Source organism: Haliaeetus albicilla, chromosome 10 (genome assembly GCF_947461875.1).
Source record: "Haliaeetus albicilla chromosome 10, bHalAlb1.1, whole genome shotgun sequence".
Taxonomy (NCBI): Eukaryota; Metazoa; Chordata; class Aves; order Accipitriformes; family Accipitridae; genus Haliaeetus; species Haliaeetus albicilla.
The window spans coordinates 1,442,949-1,461,278 of NC_091492.1; the positions used below are offsets into that span (position 1 = coordinate 1,442,949).

The window sequence follows — 18,330 nt, forward strand, 5'->3', positions numbered from 1 at the left end:
TTTGAAGTGCAGCCATTTGTGTAGTCACTTAACAGATCGGATTGGGGAGCAGATTCAAGTTAAAAGTAATAATTTGGTCTCGTAGTCTGTCTTTGGGAGAGTCTGGAGGAAGAGTCATTGAGGAAAGAAACATCTTGAGCAAACAGATCTGGGAGGTTATTCCCAGGAAAATGAGTAATGCAAAAAAACCCACTCCCAAGACATGCTGTCACTAGATGGGTTAGAGGGGAAAAAAACTCCTCTGGGGAGCAGGGTGGGGTCGGTGCAGGATGTGCAGTGGCTCTGTGCTCAGTACTGCTGGTGATGAGCCAGTTGCTCATTGATGCCACATCCCCCTCTTTCACAAATCATTCTCAGCTGAGCCCTGTGGTGGCCTGGTTTGGTGATGAAGGCACTGCACTATAGTGCCTGATTGCCCATGGGGAATCTGGACTGCCAGGCGAGGGGAAAGACTTGGGCTAAATTTGTACAGGTTCTTTAATTGAGCACTTCACGTACACAATCTCTTATGAGGGGTTTCTTTCTGCTTTTGATGCAACTAAAGCCTAAAACAAACTAGACCTGTTCTTTCTGACACCCAGGAAGGAGTGGATTTTCAGACATCTCTGGAATGGTCACTGGCGATCTTGCAGTGCCTGGAAGAGAGGGGCATGTCCTGGCCCCTTCTCTTCCATTCAGCAGAGAAAGGTGAGCGAGTCCTGCCTCTACGGGGTGGTAAGGTGAGCTTCAGTGCTCGACAGGCATGCCCCAGCTCTTTGATTAATGAGTGTACCTGTAAGGAACTGATGGGCCTTTGTAAGCAGCCTGAAAAATACTTGCCTGAGTAAAAGCTGACAACATCCTGCTTCTACCCTGCAGTACGGTGACCCAGCTGATGGTCAGGAATGACTGAAACTCACTGTTGTTCCCTCTGGTAGAGAAAGCCTCGGAGGGGGCAGCTTGCTTCTCTCAGTGGTCACTACACCCAAGCATTAGTGTTTATTGTGGGCTGGAAGGAAACTGTGCAGCCCCTGTGCTGCTGTAGAAGTATGCAAGGTGGCGTGAGGACCACTAAAGATGTTGAGTATTTCTCTCTGGCTATTGCAGACCCTAGCAAATATTGCATCCTGCGCAGTGCAGCCTCAAATGGTCACATCCGGCTCTTGCCTGTTGCATTCTACAGGTAACATTGTCCTGGGCTCAGAAGGGAGGTGGTGGTGAGGGTGGATGCGGCTGATGGTTTGCACATACAGCAGCTGGCACAGAGTTAACTGTACTGCTGGCCTGTAGGTGAGCTGAGCTCTTACCTTAGCTGTGCAGGAGAGAATACTTGGTCATAGCAGGATTGCTATTAAGGAGCCCTGTATCTTTTGCTAGAAGTTTCCTTTCAGCTTTGTGCTCCAAACAGGAGTGTCCCTGGCTGCCTTCCTGCTCCTGGCAGCGGGATGGCCCTGCACACAACAGGAGTTGTAAAATGGACAGCAGCAAGAGCACCAGCTGCATTTGCCTTGTGTCTTTCTGTGTTTGAGTCTACTACGGAACTAGTGCTAACCAGACATGGTGTGTGACCTCCTCTAGCCTCACCCCTTGCTTTCACCAAGAGCTGCTCACCAGAGAGCAGACCTTCCTCTACGTGGCACTCGATTTGTACATCCAGCTGCTTCGGCTCTTTGTGGAAAGGAAAGACCTGCTGTGGCAAAGCCCAGACACCACAGAGCATGTGAGTGAAGCTCAGTCTCTCTTTTTTCCTCTTTTAACTGTGAATCCTAGTCTTTATCCCTTCCCCTGCCACTGGCAGCATCCCTCTTGTTCCCACCTTCCTGTACAAGGCAGAGGTAGCTTGTGCAGGTGCCTTTGCAGGCAGGCAGCTTGCTCACACTTCAGGGCTGAGAGAAGCTGCCGGTGCTGCTGCCTTGCTGTCGTCTTACTTGTACAGGACCTCAGGGTGGATGTAGTCACTGATCAAGTGATCTGCTTAACCTGTGAATAGCCCCTAGGTGTGGGGTAGTGGCTCCTGTTTCACTTCTGGAGGCAGGGACCAAGACCTGAAAGTGACACTGTGCTTGGCCTTCATCGGCCATGTCTCTTCTCTGTGTTCTCCAGGGGGATCCCTTGGAGGTGATCTCCACAGCCCGGCAGTTCCTGTTTAGTGTGATCCCACGATGCCCTGCCCCAAGCTTTGGAAACATACAACCGGTATGTTGAGATTTTTCCCTCTTCTCCCAGTGTTTCTGCCTGCATAGCCTTTCTTGGGCACTGATCCTGTACTGGTGCTGCCTGTGTTTCCACAATGCGTTTGGGAGTGGTGGAGGACACCTGCTGCTCAGTCAGTGCTATAGCCACATCCTCCCTCTCCCGGGCTGCATCTTTCTCAGCAACATGAAACACTGCTTTCACGTGGTCTTGCTCCCACTGCTTGCTTCATGCTTGGTCTTGGGGGGAAATATCAAGCACAGTGAAGTGGCAGGTGTTACAGTTTCCCACAAGCACGGCCTTGTCAGCCAGGAGACTGTGTTATTTCTGTGCGAGTCAGCAATAGCCTCCCTCTCCTTTACCTGCACTTTGCTGAGAAGCAGCAAAATGCTCTAGCCTTGCTGTAACTCACTGTGAGGAAGCACAAGCAGGTCTAATACTGGCTGCTTGCCCTCTCTCCAGCTACTGGCCACATGTGAAGAACTTGACCCAGAGCTGGGAGCCACTCTCCTGCACTTCTCAAGGCCTGCTGCAGCCATGGAGCTGGATGAAGAGCTGGTCCTGTTCTGAGCAGAACACCCTGACTACAGAGGAAGGCACAGACAAGGTGCTACCTTTCTCACCAGTGCTGTTTCTTTCAAATTACTTTGTAAATAATTTATTACAAGCATAACCATGAAGCTCTTGTTACAATAAAAAGTAGGTTACAAATTTCAGTTTAGACTTGCTTTGGGAATCTTTTTCTTTTTTTTTTTTTTTTTCCAAAACAAAATGTCTGCTTAAAGTTGCTCCACTGGCCTATGTACCCTTAGAGCCACCTGAGGGCATTTCTGTATGGGCAGCAGCCAACTTTGCTTCTACAACTGTGTGCGTGGGGAAAAGGGGGACCACGAAGGGGTGCTGCCGAACATCCATTCCCCTAGGATTAGACAGACTTAGTACAACACTGCTGAATCAGACGTGAGCATGGAGAATCACAGCATGATAACAAGCTTTTTCTGAGCAAGCTGAAGCTAATTCCACTGAGTTCTTTGGGAGACTAAAATGTAGATTAAAAATCTCCACTCTGCCATATGGTTTCTATAGGGCTGGACTGGGAAAGCTTCCCTGTCCCCCTCAGGTGGGCTCCTGTTGTGCAGTCACTTCTGGCTTTACTGCCTGGCTTTCTGAAGTCCCTGAAGTATTTAGGAGGAGAATGGGCTCTGGCTCCAGTGGCTTGGCTTTGTCCTGAGTCTGGGTCAGAGGGTGCACCATGGACATGTGGACATTAAGGTTATGGGCCTTTTCAAAGCGCTTCCCACACTGGTCGCAGGCAAACTCCAGCTCTGTCTCAGCTTTGTGTTTGGTCATGTGGTACTTGAGCGATGCTCGCTGTCTGCACTGGAAACCACAGATTTCACACCTGCAAGGCAAAGCAGAGGCTCAGCACCAAGCCTGAAACCACAGCTGTGGCATTCGCTCTTTGTCACGCTGAGTAAGCCCATGAGAAGATGACTGCAGCCTCAGAGCACCTCCTACAACTACCTTAGTCATGCAACACAATTCTCCTCCTCAGGCCTGCAGCTCATTGCTGGTAGCTGAGCATTCACCTGCTGAGCTCTGAAGGGCAACAGGAGTAGAAGGAGGCATAAGACTTGCTCAGCAATGGGAAGCTCTGGAGCTGGAGCACGCGTGGATGAACATTTAAAGTGATTCAGCCAGGACACCGCCAGCTACAGGCAGGGTTTGTATCACAAAATTACTCTGTGCTGAGGGCAGTCACTGTGAGAGCTCTGCAGAACTTCACTACCCCTTCTAACCCTTTTCTTAGCTATGAATGGATGGTTGGTGTGCACTTACTGGAGGGGCTTTGCTCCCGAGTGCCGCATCTGATGGACCGAGAGGTGTTTGCGTTGCTTGAAGGTCTGCCCACATTCATCACAGATATAATTACGTACCTCTGCAATGGAAAAAGGGAGAAAGTCATTGATTCTGCTGATTTCTTAGTACATGAAATGCATACACGCAGCTGCCCACACTTACTGGTGAAGTCTGAATTCCTCCCCCTGCCTCGCAGCCCCCACGTGATGGCCTGTTACAGGTTTACAGGCAAGGCAGACCGTTCTTACACCCCGCACAGTCTTGTGCAACAAATCGTTGGATGTCACACCCGTCATCTGCTGGGAGCAAAGCCTGCCAGGACACACCTGTATGAATGAGTTTCACGTGACGCTGCAGGTACCGGTCAATCATGAACACCTTGTTGCAGCCAGGATGAGGACAGGGCCTCTCCCGAACCTCCTCATGATGCTCTTTGATGTGTTTCTGTAAAGAAAGGACAGAGCTTCTAACTGCTGGGCTGCATTTTCCCCAGTGAAAAACTTGGATCCCCCAAAGAAATGAGACCCCCGTCTTGGCAGGCTCATGCATGAGCACTGCTTCACTCTGAAAAACCAGACTTGCATCCAAATCTACCCCTGACAGCAGGGCTTTAACAGGACACAGCAGAGCTTGTTCCAAGGGCTGCTGCTGAGCCAGCGGCAGACTTCCAGAACAGGAGGAGCATGCAGAGCCAGAGCAGCTTCTGGTGCTTTTAGGAGCACAGAAAAGGCCTCAGACTGCTTCGTTTAGTGGCTTGCCACCTCCTGCGGAGCTAGGCAGTGAATTACATCTGTCACAGATCCCTCTCCTCATACGGAAACTGTTCTGTAACACTGAAAGCTAGAGGTTTGAGACAGGAGCAAACCCCGAACTCACCTTCATGCCATCCGCGCCTCTGTAGACAGCCGTGCATCCCTGGTAAGGACACTTGTAAATGGTAGGCAGCTCCTCCCTGCAAAGCAGAGGTCTGCCGTCAGCCAGCGTGCCAAGCGTGGGGTGCTGCCCAGCCGCCGCCTGCTCCTTATTACCTTTCACATTTGATTTTTTTTTTCCAGCCTGGCTTTGGCCCTGGCTTCTTCCTTATTTTAGGCTCTTCTGCCTTCTTTGCTTCTTTGCTGTCGCTTTTCTTGCTAGAAGCCCTTCAAGAAGGAACAAGGAAGAAGGACAGTGGTTTAATATGTGATCTTGGTTTTAGTCCTCCCACCTAATTGTCCCCAAATGTTACACCTGGTCTGACGGCTTAGCCTGATGCTTGACCTGGCAAAGCAGGAGCATGCACGCCATCAAATACACGTGAGCCGAGCTGCAGTAATTAGTGCCAGGCCTGGGGATGAGGGATGTGGCCTGGCTTCAACCGGATGGGGAGCTTGGGGAACAACGGGTGCTGGGGCAGCACTGTGACCTCCAGGTGGGGACGTGGAGGGAACCAAGGCCATAAAGGAAAGCGATCACGTTGGCCCAGCCGAGTCCACCGCAGCACAAATGCAGCGGAGGTGGGCACCAGCCCTTCCGCTCATCCACAGTGAGCTCTGCTAACCACACAGTAAGCCCCTTACTTCTTTTCAGGGTAAGGCTCGAAGGAGTCATCTGAAGATTGCACGTTTCTCTTCTCATTTTCATCGTCGCTCAAGAAGTCCCTGAGAGAGAGAAGATGCCCTTTACCGATGCAGCACCGGGCTGGCACTTCAGCACTAGCGTCTGCAGCAGCAGCACTACGTATTCTTCATTCCCCATGAATCCATCTCCCCCACAGCATGGCAACGGCAGCCGAGGCTCCACGTGTTCTCCTCCCCTGTAATCTCCCCAAGCAAATACAGCACCGGTGAACACAGCAAATAGCAAAATCGGGTCCTTTTAGGACTAGATCTCTGTGAGAATAATTGAACCACTGTCAGGAGAACAAAAAACGGCTGTTACTGAAAAGATCTATTCATTGTTGAGGGATGTTGCTACTGCTTTCTATATGGGGAGAAGTAATTTTGTAAAGCAAGAATGTAATATAATTGTCCAGCACAGGTTAATTAAGCTGCAGGTCATTCTGTATTTTCTCATATGTAGCAGCCACATAGGTTTGGGTTTTTCTTTTTCCTCCTTTTAAGTCCTAAGCCATACAAGAAGCAATTAATTCTGAAGCCAGGAAACAGGCAATAAATTGTTGCAGCACTTTTAACATGACAGCTGACAGCTTTAGCTGACACACTGAAGTAAGTCTGCACTGGGCCATTTGGTGCTTTAGACTCCAAATGACTGGATTTAGCCAAATCTTTGATCATAAAGACTGCTAAGCTGCCAGTGTCCCTCCCACTCCCCATTTAATCGCTCTCCCCATGAGCAAACGGGGCGATTTCTCCAAGTGCCACCCCTCACCTGCGTTCCTGCACTGACCGCTCTTCTAGAGCCCCAGCCCAGAGCAGCCACGAAGGGGAATTGCTCTGAGGCTGAGGGGCTGGAGCGGTGGCACCCGGGACCGAGCAAGCCCCCCACATCCCCTGCACAGTTCCTTCCCCAGAGCAGAGGAGGGGGGGAACCAAAACAGGACCAGGTTTGCTGGAAGCAGCCAACAAACACAGAGAGCGCACGCGTGTGCAAACGCACACATGCCGCTGTGCAAACCGCCCCCTTGCAGCAGAGGCGGCGAGGAGGGGAGTTCAGCGCGTCAGCGGCATAAGCTTCATCACAAGCACTGCAGAGCCACTGCTCTGCACCTCGGACGCCGGTTCCAAGGGGCCTCGAGGGCCAGGTCACTCGTGGAGAAAGAGCTCTCCGAGGTGGGTCATTTCATACTCGCAAAGAAGACATTTAGGCTATTTTAAACCCACTCTTCTCTCACCCCTCAGAAAGGTCACTGAACTCGTCTTTTACCCGCTCATCCGATGTTGCAGACAGAACCTGCTTCCCACTCAACTGTCCTAGGGAATGAAGGAGAACACGGTGCGTTACAAGGAAAAGCAGCAAAAACAAGCCAGCGAAGACAGCTGCTGAGAAGAAACCAACCACTCCAGGTTCACTCAGTGTGGCTCATACCATGTGAAAATACGTGCTCCGTGACAAGTTAATGATTATTTAAACCAAACTCTGTGTCTTGTGTGCTTGGAGACCGCTCTACCTGCACCCCAGGGACAGGAGAACCTTTACCCTGCAGCTCCCACGAGCATCTTTTGGTTTCTCCCATAACACCTGCTCTGTAATCAAAAGACTTGTCCCCAGGCAAGTCCCAGCTGCCATTCCTCTTTACAGCAGCAGACAGCTCCTGTGGCTGAGCTAAACCCAGCCCAACTTCTGTAACTCAAAAGGGGTGTTAATTCCTTTCTTCTGGAAGTGGTGTTTGGGGGAGTTCAATAGTAAACCCACGTTACATTAACTTGGCCCACGAGCAAGCCCACCTGGCAACTTTACTTTGCAGACAGAAGGGGCTCTTGCTGTTCAGCATCACCTGCACCAGAGGAGGGGAAACCTCTCCTTGCCGGAATACGGACAGGGTTTGGATTTGGATTAAGCAGAAAGAAACATCTGGCAAATGTGGTGCTGGAGAACCAGGGACTGTTCTGCACCGCTCAGCAGGCACATATCCCCTGGCAAGAGCAAGGCAGCAGGATCTCACCAGCCAGGTGCAGCCTGCTAATGAATGACCAAGTCTCAGCCCTTCTATCAGAGGGGGAAATAGCACACAGGGTGAGGAGACTGGCTCTTTGTGTGACGTAGCCAGCTGGAGCTCGGTGTTCCCCCTTCCCTTCTGCAAGGCTCAGAGGCAATTCTCTGAGCAACCAGCACTCCCCAGCCAGAGTCTGCGTCCTCCCTGAGGAGCAGCAGTCTCCGAGGAGGGGGCCCAGCCCCACTGTTGCTCCCTGGGCCAGCTCTCCGGCTCTTTGCCCTTCCCCAGAGACCGGGAGGGAGATCAGAAGGCAAATCCCTTACCTGTGGCACTGCTCAGTGGTGACACGGGCTGCGGCAGGGCTTTCTCCTGTAAGGACGCCGTGCTGTCCAGTTGCGAGTGAGATGAATCCCTGTTCTGCGGCGGCTCATTCTCCACGTTCAGTGGCACTGATGTGGTCCCTTTGTTTGTGGGCTGCTGGCAAGGAGTTGTCCTTACTGGAGCATGCTGGGGTTTGGGAGCAGAAACAGCCTCAGCATTGTCTGCCCCTGCCCCGTTGTCAGTCAAGCGCTGCGCCGTGCCCTTGTTCCACTCCCGTTTGACAGACAAGGCGTTGTCGACAAGCACCGTGCTACAGTCCGAATCTGTATCCATGACGTAGTCGTGCCCGTCCCCGCAGCCCCAGACGGCACGGATGATGCCGCAGTATTCGGAGGAGAGCACGCTCTGCAGGCTGGGCACCAATGGGCAGCTCCCGGCGTGTGTGTGCGTCCACGTCACCAGGCTGTGCAGGCATTGGGGGCTGGAGGTGATCAGGTCAACTGTCAGAGGGGAGAGGCAGCATGTGCACAGTCAGTCCCCTGGGCCAGCCAAGGGCACAGCCAGCCATGGGGAGGGACAGCGAGGGACCCGCTCCCCCCTCCAGGGAGGGGACAGGGCTGCAGACCCACTCCTGCACTGCACTTCTGCGTCAGAAGGCGGGTGGGAGACAGCCTAAAGGCACTGCACCCAGATGGACCGGGGTGAGGGCTCTCCCATTGACTGCCAATATCATTAATTTTATAGCTGAAAGTGTATTTCTCATTGCCCCCCAGCATCTGATGGCAGCTGGCCCAGACCCACTCTGCTCTTTGCACCCCCTGCATGAGCCTGAGCCTCTTCAGCTCAGCTCGGGGAGGCTGCTGCCCAGTGAGGATCCTGCCGAGAAGCCAGAGGGGAGAGCTTGTGGCAGAGGGAGGAGGGTTAGGAACCCTAGGAACCCTAACAAGCCAGACCAGGGCACGGTCCCCATGCTGAGGGACGCAGGAACCGCCCTGCCGGGTGGTCGTTCCTCAACACCCGTAAAACCCAGCCCTTTGTTGATGGTATCACAGAAAAAAAAAGGAAAGCAGCTCCAGGAGCAGGCACTCACCCAGACAGGAGGCACCTCCTTCTGTGCCCGGCTGGGCCTGGCCCGCACCATTCCTGCAAAAGCCAGAAAAGCACAGTGGGGTCTTGAGGGTTACAGAGGGACCATGCGCCAACACACAGCAATTTACTACTCCTGATAACTCCCGGGAAGAAAGAATGACAACGTACTTTCCTTTCGACTTTACGTGGCCTGTGGGAGACGCGTTCACCCTCTGGATAAACGTCCTGAGGACACTGCGGCATTTGTAGAACTGGGCATGGCATTTCTTGCAGACGAACTGGGGGAGCGCGGGGTCCTGCCGCACCGCCACGCCGACCAGCCGCTGGAAGTCGGTGAAGAAGACCTGATCCACGCGGCGCTGCTTCTCTGAGTTCTCCCCCATCACAGGCACCTTCCCGAAAGCATTGCGCAGGCTCCTGGAGGAGAACTTCCCATGGCAGAGACGACAATACCCAGTGCTCAAAGCTCTGCCAATTCCTGCTGGAGAAGGATTGAACACAGCCGCTGGGTGCCTGCCGCAAGAGTACGGTGGCCAGCTATGGCCCGAAGGCACTGGCGTGCTGGAAGATGTTCCCCTTCCCTTGATCCAGGCTGCCTCTGAAGCCCTGGCTTCAGCACCAGCACAGAAAAGCCAGACAGGAAGAGAGAGACCTTCCCTTTGACCCCCCGCTGCAGATCAGGACTGCTCTGCAACTGGCTTGACCCTAAAATCAGCCTTTCTCGCCCAATTGCCCCAGCGGAGGAACCTCCTCCCAGCTGTGGCGTTCCCGGGGCTCGCTCACACGCATTTGTGCTTTTGCCAACACTGTTCCTTGGCTTAAGTAGTTCTTCTCCCTCCCCAGTGTTTATCTCTAAAGTATTTATAGCCAGCAGTCATGTCCCTCAGCCGCTGCGAGCCTGAGCCGCCCCAGCTCTTGCAGCCCCTTTGAGATGCGCCATTTCTCAGCCACCCTGACGGTGCCCTGCGGCGGAGCTGGAGATGCGAAGCTCTTGAGGTGGGGAGTAAGGCCAACCCGGAGCAGCGGGGCAGGATGTAAAGCGTCTTTCCCGCTCCCAGTTCACTGACTGCCCGGCTCTCCTGCCCGGCAGCCCCGTGAGCCTGCCCGGCCACCTCCCTCCCCATCCTGTAGCATCTCTGCTCTGCGGAGCACTGCTCCATCCCTCCGCTGCACCCTGACTGCCTGCCGGTGTGAGGAAAACTCCCCAACGTGGCCTCTTCCCAGCCCTGGTGCAACATGGCTGTGCTCTAAACCCTCCGGTCCCCCCACCTGGGGGGGACAGGGAGGGAGCAGGGTCCTGCCTGCGGCCCTCTGCCAGCCATCACCAAAACCACATGAACGGCCTTCAGAGCAATTCGGGGTCGCATTGCACACCGGAGACCGCCGGCGGGGACAACCTACAGAGCCCAGGAAGGGCAGCACGCATTGGGGGAAGCATTTTGGAGGTGCCGTCCCAGAGGCACGTGCAAGCGCTTCCTCCATTTGTCGTTGACACCCAACGTTGAACCGTTTGGCGGTCAAACTTATCTCCTGCCTCCAGCCATGCTGACAGCAAAATGTTCGGCCGTCGGCCGCCTCCAAACCAGGGCCGGATGACGGCAGAGCACCGGAGGACGGAGGGGAGGGTCAGCTCGCCTCATCGTGCTGCCGAAACCTCTCCTTACCTCGCTACGTACCGGGCACTGGGAGCCTCGGCTCTTCAGCACTGAAGACGTGCCACGCAAACAGGCAAATCCCTGCCCTGGCCACCGGGCAGATCCAGCCACCCGATTGTCTGCCGATAGCACGGAGCCCCGGGAAGGCCGGTCTGCTCCCCGGTAGAGGGGAGAAGCCCCTCCGTGCCGGGCCTCACGCCCGCCGCTCCCCCCCCCACCCCACGCAGCGGTTCCGTTCCCCCGGGAGAAACCTCCCGCCCGCGGGAACGACCGACAGCGGCTCCGGCCACTCGGGGGGTCCGGACCGCCGCTCCCCGCCGTGCCCGAGGGCCGCCGGACCCCTGCCTGCCCCAGGGCCGGGCCGGTTACCGGCCGTGACCCCGCTCCCCTCCCGCCCCGGGGCTTCCCGCAACCGGGCGGCGGGGCCGAACCGGGCCTGCCCGCCTCCCCCGCGGGGCTGCGTCCCCGGTTAACCCCCTCCCCGGCCTCCCGCAGAGCCCGCCCCGCCCGGGCCTCACCTGCCTCCGGGGCCCCGCCGAGGGCGGCGGGCCGTGTCCAGGCAGCGGCCGCCGGGGCCCACCCCGCCGGGGGCTGGGGCTGGGGCTCGGGCCGCGCCACCACCGCCGCCGCCGCCGCCTCGGTCCCGCGGGCCGCCGTGCCGGGCCGCCGCCGGGGCTCAGGGGCCGCCACACCGGGGCCGCCCGCGGCCGCCAGGAACCGGCCGCGACGATCGCGCTTCATCTCCGCCGCCGCCGCCGCCGCGGGCCCGGCCCGGCCCGCCCCACCCCACCCCGCCCGACGCAGCGCCCCCTGCCGGCCGGAGGACTTCACCGCCGGTCCGGCTCCGCCGCGTTCCCCCGGCGCCGCCGCCTCGATCGCGTCGTTCCGGGCGGCGGCGGCGGCGGCCGCCGCCATGGCCGCGGCGGGCGGCGAGGGACCCGGAGGACCCGGGGCTGGCCGGGCCCTGCAGACCGCCATGAGGGCGGCGAGCGGCGCCCTGGAGATGGACAGCGCCGGGCGGCCGCGGGTGAGCGCGGAGCGGGGCGGGATGGGACCCCCCCCCAACCCACCCCGGGATTCACCTCCGGCCCTGGGGGCACCGGGAGGGTCGGGGTCCCACCGAGGCCATGGGAGACGCTGCGGGGGCTGGGGGTCCCCGGGACGACCCCCGCCTTGCCCGGGGGTCCCGCGGCTCAGCGCTTCCCCCCCCCCCCAAATCTGTCTGGCAGGAGGCCTACATGGAGTACCTGAAGAGCATCGCCTTCATCGCCCAGGCCCTGCAGGAGGAGGCGGCAGGGACAGGTAGGGCAGGACCCCCCCCTCGACCCCCCCATGCCTGCTCCCCCATCCCCTGCTGCGGTGCTTTCTGCAGGCCCGTGGGAGCAGCAGGCCCGGTGTGCCCCCCCCCCGTGACCCTGCCCGTCCCCACAGACGGAGGTGAGGGGGTGACCCCCGACACCCCGAAGATGCTGAAGCTGGCTGAGCAGTGCCTAGAGAGGGTCAAGTCCATCGCGGCGGCGCTGGGTGAGCTGGGGGTTGTGGGGTCCCTTTTCGGGGAGCTGGGTCCCCACCTGGGTCCCAGGCTGGTATTTGGGGGTGAGGGGAAGGGGGGCCAGCTGACCTGTCCTTCCCTCCCCAGGGAAAGCCCAGGCAAAACCAGCTGCGCAGGAGCGGAGCGGGGGCCCTGCTCCCCTCCCCAGGCATCGCAGGGTCTTCTCGGATGAGGGGGGGAAGCTCTCTCCCTTCTTGCCGCCGGAGATCTTCCAGAAGCTGCAGATCGCCGAGGCGCAGAGCGCACGGAAGTACGTGGGCTCGGACACGGGGGGCTGGCGTCTGCCGGGCTCTGCCGGGGTCCCAAGCCGGGGGGGGCACGGCAGGGAAGGGGGTCTGGGTCGTGTCACCGTGCCCCACAGTGGGGTGCTGAGGGCTGGTTGCCGGCAGGGAGCTCACGCCGCTGGAGGAGGCTTCTCTGCAGAACCAGAAGCTGAAGGCTGCCTACGAGGCACGGGTGGCACGGCTGAACCCCAGCCAGGCCCTGCAGAAGACCTCCCTGGCAAGTGGGGAGCCCCGACGGGTGGGAGGCCGGGGGGGGAGGGCTGCTGCTGGCGGGCTGGGAGGGGAGAGGGTCCCTGGGGGACCCCCTGCTCCATACTGGCCACACTGGTGGCCATGGCCTTTGGGCAGGTGTCCCCAACACGTCTCCTGCTTCACAGACGCTGTCCCTGCAGCGGCAGATGATGGAGAACCTGGTGATCGCCAAGGCCCGGGAGGAGACCGTATCCTTCCCGGTGTGGGGAGAGCTCTGAAGGCCAGCCCCGCGGCCGTACCAGGCTCCAGCAGAGCCCCACGCGCTGCCCAGGCGCCTGTGCCCTGTCCCTGGGCTGCACCGATCCCACACAGGCTTTTGGGATCCCAGTCCTGTCCTGCTCCTGGCTGATTGGGGGGATGGAGGTGGGAGAAGGGCTGATCCCGGCCCCCAGGCTGCTGTGGCCGTGCCAGGGCAGCGGGTTGTGCTGAGGGCAGTGGGCGAGCGGTGCTGGCTGGGTGCCGCAGTGGTGCAGGGACTCTGGAGCCTTAACTCCGCCGTGGCCCAGCTGCAGCGGAAAATGGAGGAGCGGCGGCTGCGGCTGCAGGAGGCTGCCAACAGGTGAGCGGGGATGTCACAGCGGGGATGTCACAGTGGGGACCTCGGTGGCCATGCTGGCCAGTGCCCTCACCCAGCACTGCTGCATCCCCAGGAGATTCTCCAGCAGCGTGGCCCTCACCCCCGAGGAGCAGGAGCAGAGGGCCCTCTATGCCGCCGTCCTCGAGTACGAGCAGGACCACGTGAGTACGCGCCAGAGGCTGCTGCCGTGGGGACAGAGGACTGTGCTGTGGGTGCAGGATGCGTGCTGTCCTTGGGTGCCATGGGGCAAGAGGCCTTGACACCCCTGGGTGCTGCTGGGGCAGGGTGCTGTGCTGTCTCCAGGCTCCATGGTGGGCCCAGTGCCGTGCCATGGAGGCAGGGTGCCGTGCCATCCCCACTGATCGGCCGCTGATGCTCCCCAGGACTGGCCGAGGCAATGGAAGGCCAGGCTGAAGCGGAGCCCGGCGGACCTCTCCCTGGTGTCGGGGCTCTTCTCCTGCCTCCTCAGGTAGCGCCGGGGCGGGCAAGGGCCCTGCTCGAAGCGTGGGGGCTGTGGCCACTTGCCGGTGTCCCCTATCTGCCCCTGGCCCCCCCTGCCCACCCCCTCCCTCTGCTTCCAGCTTCCCCGAGCACCCCATCGCCCAGCTCCTGCGGCAGCTGCAGTGCGCGGTGTACGCCCGCCTCTACCCGGCCGTCAGCCAGGGCACCGCCGATGCCACTCCTGCCTCTCCCACTGGCCTCTCCTTCCTCTCGCTGGATGCCGGGGGCTCGCTGCCCGCTGAGCCGGGGGGCCGCCGGCTCCGAGCCTCCCGCAGCCTCCACTGCATGTTCTCTGTGCCCGAGCACGGCCCGGCCGGGCTGCGGCACAGCCTGTCCAGCACCCCCCTCGCCGACGGCAGCCCCGGCACACCAAAGGTGGAGAGCGGCTGGCCGGGGCCTGTGACAGCCCCCCAGACCCCCCGGGAGAGCTCCTTCGAGGACCTGGAGCGGTTCCTGGCATCGCCCGAGAGCTGGGCCCCCGGGGAGCCCCTAGCTGGCCCCGGGCAGGAGGCGGCACTGCCGGAACAGCTGAAGGGCATCGTGCGGGACATCCACAATGCCATTGGTGAGGGACCGCCGCCGGGGTCGAGGGGCCCGCAGGGGCTCTCTGGGGGAGGAGGGGACCCCCCACACCCCGTTGTTTTAGCCAGGGTGGACTTGGGGTGCAGGGTGGGAAGGATGGGGGGGGTCTCGAGGGCGCCCGCCGAGCGTGCTGCGTAACTCGGCCCTTCCCAGACAGGCTGCTGTCCCTGACGCTGCTGGCCTTCGAGGGGCTCAACACCGCCGCTGGCAAGGACCAGTGTCTGGCCTGCCTGGAGGAAGCCTTCTTCCCCCCACTCTGGGCCCCGCTGCTGGCCCTTTACAGGTACCGTGGCCCCAGGACTGGGCTGGGCCCCCCCTTTGCCCCCCGGCCCCCTCTCTGGCAGCCCCTCGCCTCTCTGCCCGCAGGAGCGTGCACCGGCCCCGCGAGGCGGCCCTGGCCCGGAGCATGGAGCAGCACCGGCACGCCGGCCCCGCCGACATGGGGCTGTCCTCCCGGCTCTTCCCGACGGCCCCCGGCTGCCCAGCGTATGGCTCCGCCGTCAAGGACCTGCGCCTCATCCCGCTGGAGACCTGTCCCCGCAGGAAGCTGGAGTGCATCGGTGCGGGGCCGAGGGGGTCCATGCTGGTGCAGGGGGCGGGTGGGCTGGGAGGGTGTCGGGGTGACCCTCAGCTCCCACTCTGTGCCACAGTGCGAGCCCTGCGCGGCATCTGCGAGTGTGCCGAGGAATACTGCGGCTCCCGGGACAGCCGGACCCCCGCCTCTGCCGCCATGTGAGTATGGGGGCTGTGGGAGGGGGGGACCCGGAGGGCAGCCAGCCCCACGGCCAGGGTGCAGATGTGGGGCTGGGGGCGGTGGGGCTAATGGTTTTCTCTGCTGGTGGAGTGTCGAGGCTGGTGGTTCCCATTGCCAGTGGGGTGGCAGGGCTGCTGGTTCCCGATACCGGTGGGGTGGCGGGGCCAGTGGTTGCCGTTACCGGTGGGGTGGCGGGGCCAGTGGTTGGCGTTGCTGGCGTGGCTGACGGTTCCCGTTGGCGGCAGCGGGGCGGACGACCTGCTACCCATCCTGTCCTACGTGGTGCTGCAGACGGGGCTGCCCCAGCTGCTGTCTGAGTGTGCCGCCCTGGAGGAGTTCATCCACGAGGGGTAGGTGACCGGGGGGGTGCCGGGCCACACCGGCATCCCTGGGGTGGGGGGTACACTGTACCCCCCGTACTGGGGACAGGGCTGCCGGGGCTGGAGGCATGGGGAAGGGAGCTGGGTGGGAGTCGTGGCTCCCGTGGGCACAGGGCTGCGGTGTGGTGGCTGTGGCAGCGCCATGGCTGTGATGGTGTGGTGGCTGTGGCAGTGTCCTGGCCATGACAGTGCTGTGGTGGTGCGGTGGCTGTGGCGGTGCCGTGGCCATAGCGGTGTGGTGTCCCGACCGTGACTGCCATGGCTGTGGTGGTGTGGTGGCTATGGCAGTGGCCCAGCCATGATGATGCTGTGGCCATGGTGGTGTGGTGGCTGTGGCCACGTGGTGGCTGTGGCAGTGTCCTAGCCATGACAGTGCCATGGCGGTGCAGTGGCCGTGTCCATGTTGTGGCCGTGGCCATGTCCCGGCCGTGACAGTGCGGTGGCCGTGTCGGTGCAGGTACCTGATCGGGGAGGAGGGGTACTGCCTGACGTCCCTGCAGAGCGCCCTGTCCTACGTGGAGTCCCTGCAGTGAGGAGGTGGCAGCGGGGGGGGGGGGGGGGGGGGGACGACACGGACAACCCTCTCCCCTCCACCCACGGCCAGGTACTGCTCCCCATCCCTGGGGTGGGATCGGGGGGTCCCGTGGGGCCGGGGCCGGCCAAGCCCCCTGCCCCGGGCCGTGTTGCGGGGGGGGGGGGGTGTCCCCCCATCCACCAGGGGGCGTTGTCGGCGGCGGCTCAGCTCAGCCCGAGAGGGCGGAGCCTCGGGCGGGGCCCCGCCCCTCCGGGTGACGTCGCAGCCCGCGGTGGGCGTGGCGCGGGAAGCGGAAGGCGAGGCCGTGCGGGGAGCGGAACCGGCGACGGGTGCTGAGGCCTTTGGGGAAGGGGGGGGGGCGGGGGGTGTCAGGGGCTGGGGAGCGGGATCGGGGCTTGGGGAGGGGGGGAGGTTCACGCTGCTGCACCCCCAGGATGTGCGCGGGCTCGGCGCTGCGGCAGGAGGAGTTCCACCGGCAGGAGTACCGGCAGGAGTACCGGCGCTGCCTGGAGCGGGAGTTCCGTCAGGGCCGCGCCGGGCCCTGCTCCGACCCCTCCTTCGGGGAGCGGCTGGGGCAGCGGCTGCGGCGGGAGCCGGCGGTGCTGGGGGCCCTGCAGGAGGACGCCCCGGTCCTGCTGGCCCGCGGCTTACGGGACCGGCCCGACCCGGGACCGGCGCTGCGGGGCCTGGCCGGCGCCTTCCAGCTGCTGGAGCTGGCGGCCGTCAACCTCTACCTCTTCCCCTGGCGCAAGGAGTTCGGCACCGTCCAGGTGAGGACCGGGGCAGTGGCGGCACCGGCAGGGGGATGACGGATGTGCCGGCAGGGCGTCTCCAGCTGTACCCCCCCTCCCCGTTCTCCTTACAGACCTTCTCCGGTGCGTACATGCATTTGCTGCGCCCGGCGCTCCCCGAAGACGACTTGGTGCGGAGCTTCGGCCGGTTGGGCTATGAACGGCGTGGCTGGCACTGTCTGGCCGTCACCCGGCCGCTCTCCGAGCCCGAGCTGGTCGCTGCCGCCTGCGGCTTCTTTGCCTGCCGGCTGGAGTGTGAGATCCTGGCAGAGGTGGTGAGGCGGCTGCGGCCGCGCCGGCTGCGCGCCGAAGATCTGCTGGAGGCACGCCGGCTGGCCGGGGACGTGGAGGCCTGCGTGGAGATGCTGCAGCAGCTGGGGACGCAACATGAGGCGGCTGCCAACTGTGGCGACAGCGTGGATCTCTACCAGGAGACACCAGCTGGCCCCGAGGACGCAGGGGGAGAGGACGAAGCCCCCGCAGTGCCATGGAGGGACCCTGGCAGCCCACGGGGTGCTCAAGATGTGCCTGGGAGGAGCTGGGACCACCACAGAGATGGCAAGTGTGGGCAGGAGCCGGTGCCCTCCCTGGGCAACCCCAACCTGGACACCTCCTCCTCTCTCCTCTTCCTGGAGCAGGAGCTCAGCGGGGCTGGCAGCCCACTCTCCACCCTGGCTGCAGGGAGCAGAAGCCCCCAAGTGCCAGGGGAGCCCCAAAATTCACCAACCTCCCCCAGCCAGGAAGCCCCCGAGCTGCCCTGCTACCAGCTGCACTCCTGCTTGCGCCGGGGTGCATTGCCCTCCTACTGCTGCACCACCTGCCAGCAGCTCCATGCCAGCACCTGCGCAGCTGGGCAGGCCTGCCGCACCCACCACCACGGGCAGGAGCTGCGCAGCGAGAGGCAGCAACGGCTCTGGCTGCAACGGACAGAGGTGGACATGCTGCTGGCCGACAGTTCCGCTCCCTGGTCCTAGCACCCCTTGGGGTTCTGCTGCTGGCTGCACCCGTCCCTGCCGTGGCTGGAAGGGGATGGGGACGGCCATCGCTCAGCCTGAGGGACACCGAACTCGCCCTGCTGGGAGGTAGCGGTGCCTGTGCCGTGCTCTGCTTTGCCCCCGGAGCAGTAGGAGCCTGCCAAGGCTCCAGGGGGATGGGTCCCTGCTCCAAACCCAGCGCTCCCGCTGTAAATGGCTTGGTGCATCTCAGTAAAGCACAGCTGCCTCGCACTGTGGTGGTCTCCTCCTGCCCTGTCGGAGTCACGGGAGGGACGACAATGGGGACATGCAGGGGGAGCAGTGGCCCAAGCGTGCCCGCTCCTGGGGAAGGGACGGGGCCTGCAGTGCTACCTGCTGCTACATCACCCTGCGGGAGTAGCTCTTGCCTCCCAGGAGAGCGGGGCCGCGCTCTGTTTAAGGGAGGCAGAGCTTAGGGGC

General features: G+C 61.3%; 4 protein-coding genes across 6 annotated transcripts in view; 3 read left to right on the top strand and 1 right to left on the bottom strand.

Moving 5' to 3' along the window:
* The window catches only part of FANCA (FA complementation group A), a 38,969-nt gene extending 36,076 nt beyond the window's left edge, over positions 1–2,893 (top strand). For both annotated transcript variants that reach the window (XM_069793232.1, XM_069793233.1), the window contains 5 exons: positions 582–687; positions 1,087–1,162; positions 1,558–1,699; positions 2,083–2,175; positions 2,635–2,893. In XM_069793232.1, the coding sequence (XP_069649333.1) occupies positions 582–687; positions 1,087–1,162; positions 1,558–1,699; positions 2,083–2,175; positions 2,635–2,742 (525 nt within the window). In that variant the 3' untranslated portion in view covers positions 2,743–2,893. The remainder of the gene's footprint in view (positions 1–581; positions 688–1,086; positions 1,163–1,557; positions 1,700–2,082; positions 2,176–2,634) is intronic.
* Positions 2,815–11,465, bottom strand: ZNF276 (zinc finger protein 276). 2 transcript variants are annotated; one of them, XM_069793239.1, is made up of 11 exons: positions 11,208–11,465; positions 9,203–9,512; positions 9,036–9,088; positions 7,948–8,445; positions 6,863–6,941; positions 5,589–5,669; positions 5,061–5,171; positions 4,909–4,984; positions 4,359–4,476; positions 4,012–4,111; positions 2,815–3,574 (listed from the first exon to the last, which is right to left on the bottom strand). In XM_069793239.1, the coding sequence occupies exons 1-11, from the start codon at positions 11,428–11,430 to the stop codon at positions 3,289–3,291; spliced, it is 1,935 nt and encodes a 644-aa protein (XP_069649340.1). In that variant the 5' UTR covers positions 11,431–11,465; the 3' UTR covers positions 2,815–3,288. The 2 variants fall into 2 exon arrangements, with proteins under 2 accessions (XP_069649340.1, XP_069649339.1); XM_069793238.1 differs by having other exon boundaries at positions 9,203–9,515.
* An 84-nt stretch (positions 11,466–11,549) lies between these two features.
* On the top strand, positions 11,550–16,669 carry VPS9D1 (VPS9 domain containing 1). The gene is made up of 16 exons (XM_069793240.1): positions 11,550–11,716; positions 11,919–11,991; positions 12,121–12,213; positions 12,329–12,491; positions 12,631–12,742; positions 12,903–12,965; positions 13,284–13,336; positions 13,428–13,515; positions 13,738–13,823; positions 13,936–14,420; positions 14,591–14,720; positions 14,804–14,997; positions 15,088–15,169; positions 15,437–15,541; positions 16,029–16,175; positions 16,540–16,669. Exons 1-15 carry the CDS (start codon positions 11,603–11,605, stop codon positions 16,102–16,104), a joined length of 1,917 nt encoding a protein of 638 aa, XP_069649341.1. The 5' UTR covers positions 11,550–11,602; the 3' UTR covers positions 16,105–16,175; positions 16,540–16,669.
* On the top strand, positions 16,499–18,139 carry SPATA2L (spermatogenesis associated 2 like). Its single transcript, XM_069793241.1, has 2 exons — positions 16,499–16,876; positions 16,972–18,139. The coding sequence occupies exons 1-2, from the start codon at positions 16,541–16,543 to the stop codon at positions 17,869–17,871; spliced, it is 1,236 nt and encodes a 411-aa protein (XP_069649342.1). The 5' UTR covers positions 16,499–16,540; the 3' UTR covers positions 17,872–18,139.
* Positions 18,140–18,330: the final 191 nt, after the last annotated feature.

Bases quoted from the DNA above. Each gene is read 5' to 3' on its own strand.
- SPATA2L (XM_069793241.1), top strand. From the start codon at position 16,541: ATGTGCGCGGGCTCGGCGCTGCGGCAGGAGGAGTTCCACCGGCAGGAG. The intron at 16,877-16,971 runs GTGAGGACCGGG...TTCTCCTTACAG, and splicing joins AGGAGTTCGGCACCGTCCAG to ACCTTCTCCGGTGCGTACAT.
- VPS9D1 (XM_069793240.1), top strand. From the start codon at position 11,603: ATGGCCGCGGCGGGCGGCGAGGGACCCGGAGGACCCGGGGCTGGCCGG. The intron at 12,966-13,283 runs GTATCCTTCCCG...GCCGTGGCCCAG, and splicing joins CCAAGGCCCGGGAGGAGACC to CTGCAGCGGAAAATGGAGGA. The intron at 13,337-13,427 runs GTGAGCGGGGAT...CTGCATCCCCAG, and splicing joins CTGCAGGAGGCTGCCAACAG to GAGATTCTCCAGCAGCGTGG.
- ZNF276 (XM_069793238.1), bottom strand. From the start codon at position 11,430: ATGAAGCGCGATCGTCGCGGCCGGTTCCTGGCGGCCGCGGGCGGCCCC. The intron at 4,985-5,060 runs GTAATAAGGAGC...TCTGCTTTGCAG, and splicing joins AAAAAAATCAAATGTGAAAG to GGAGGAGCTGCCTACCATTT. The intron at 4,112-4,358 runs GTGTGTCCTGGC...TTTCCATTGCAG, and splicing joins CGTGAAACTCATTCATACAG to AGGTACGTAATTATATCTGT.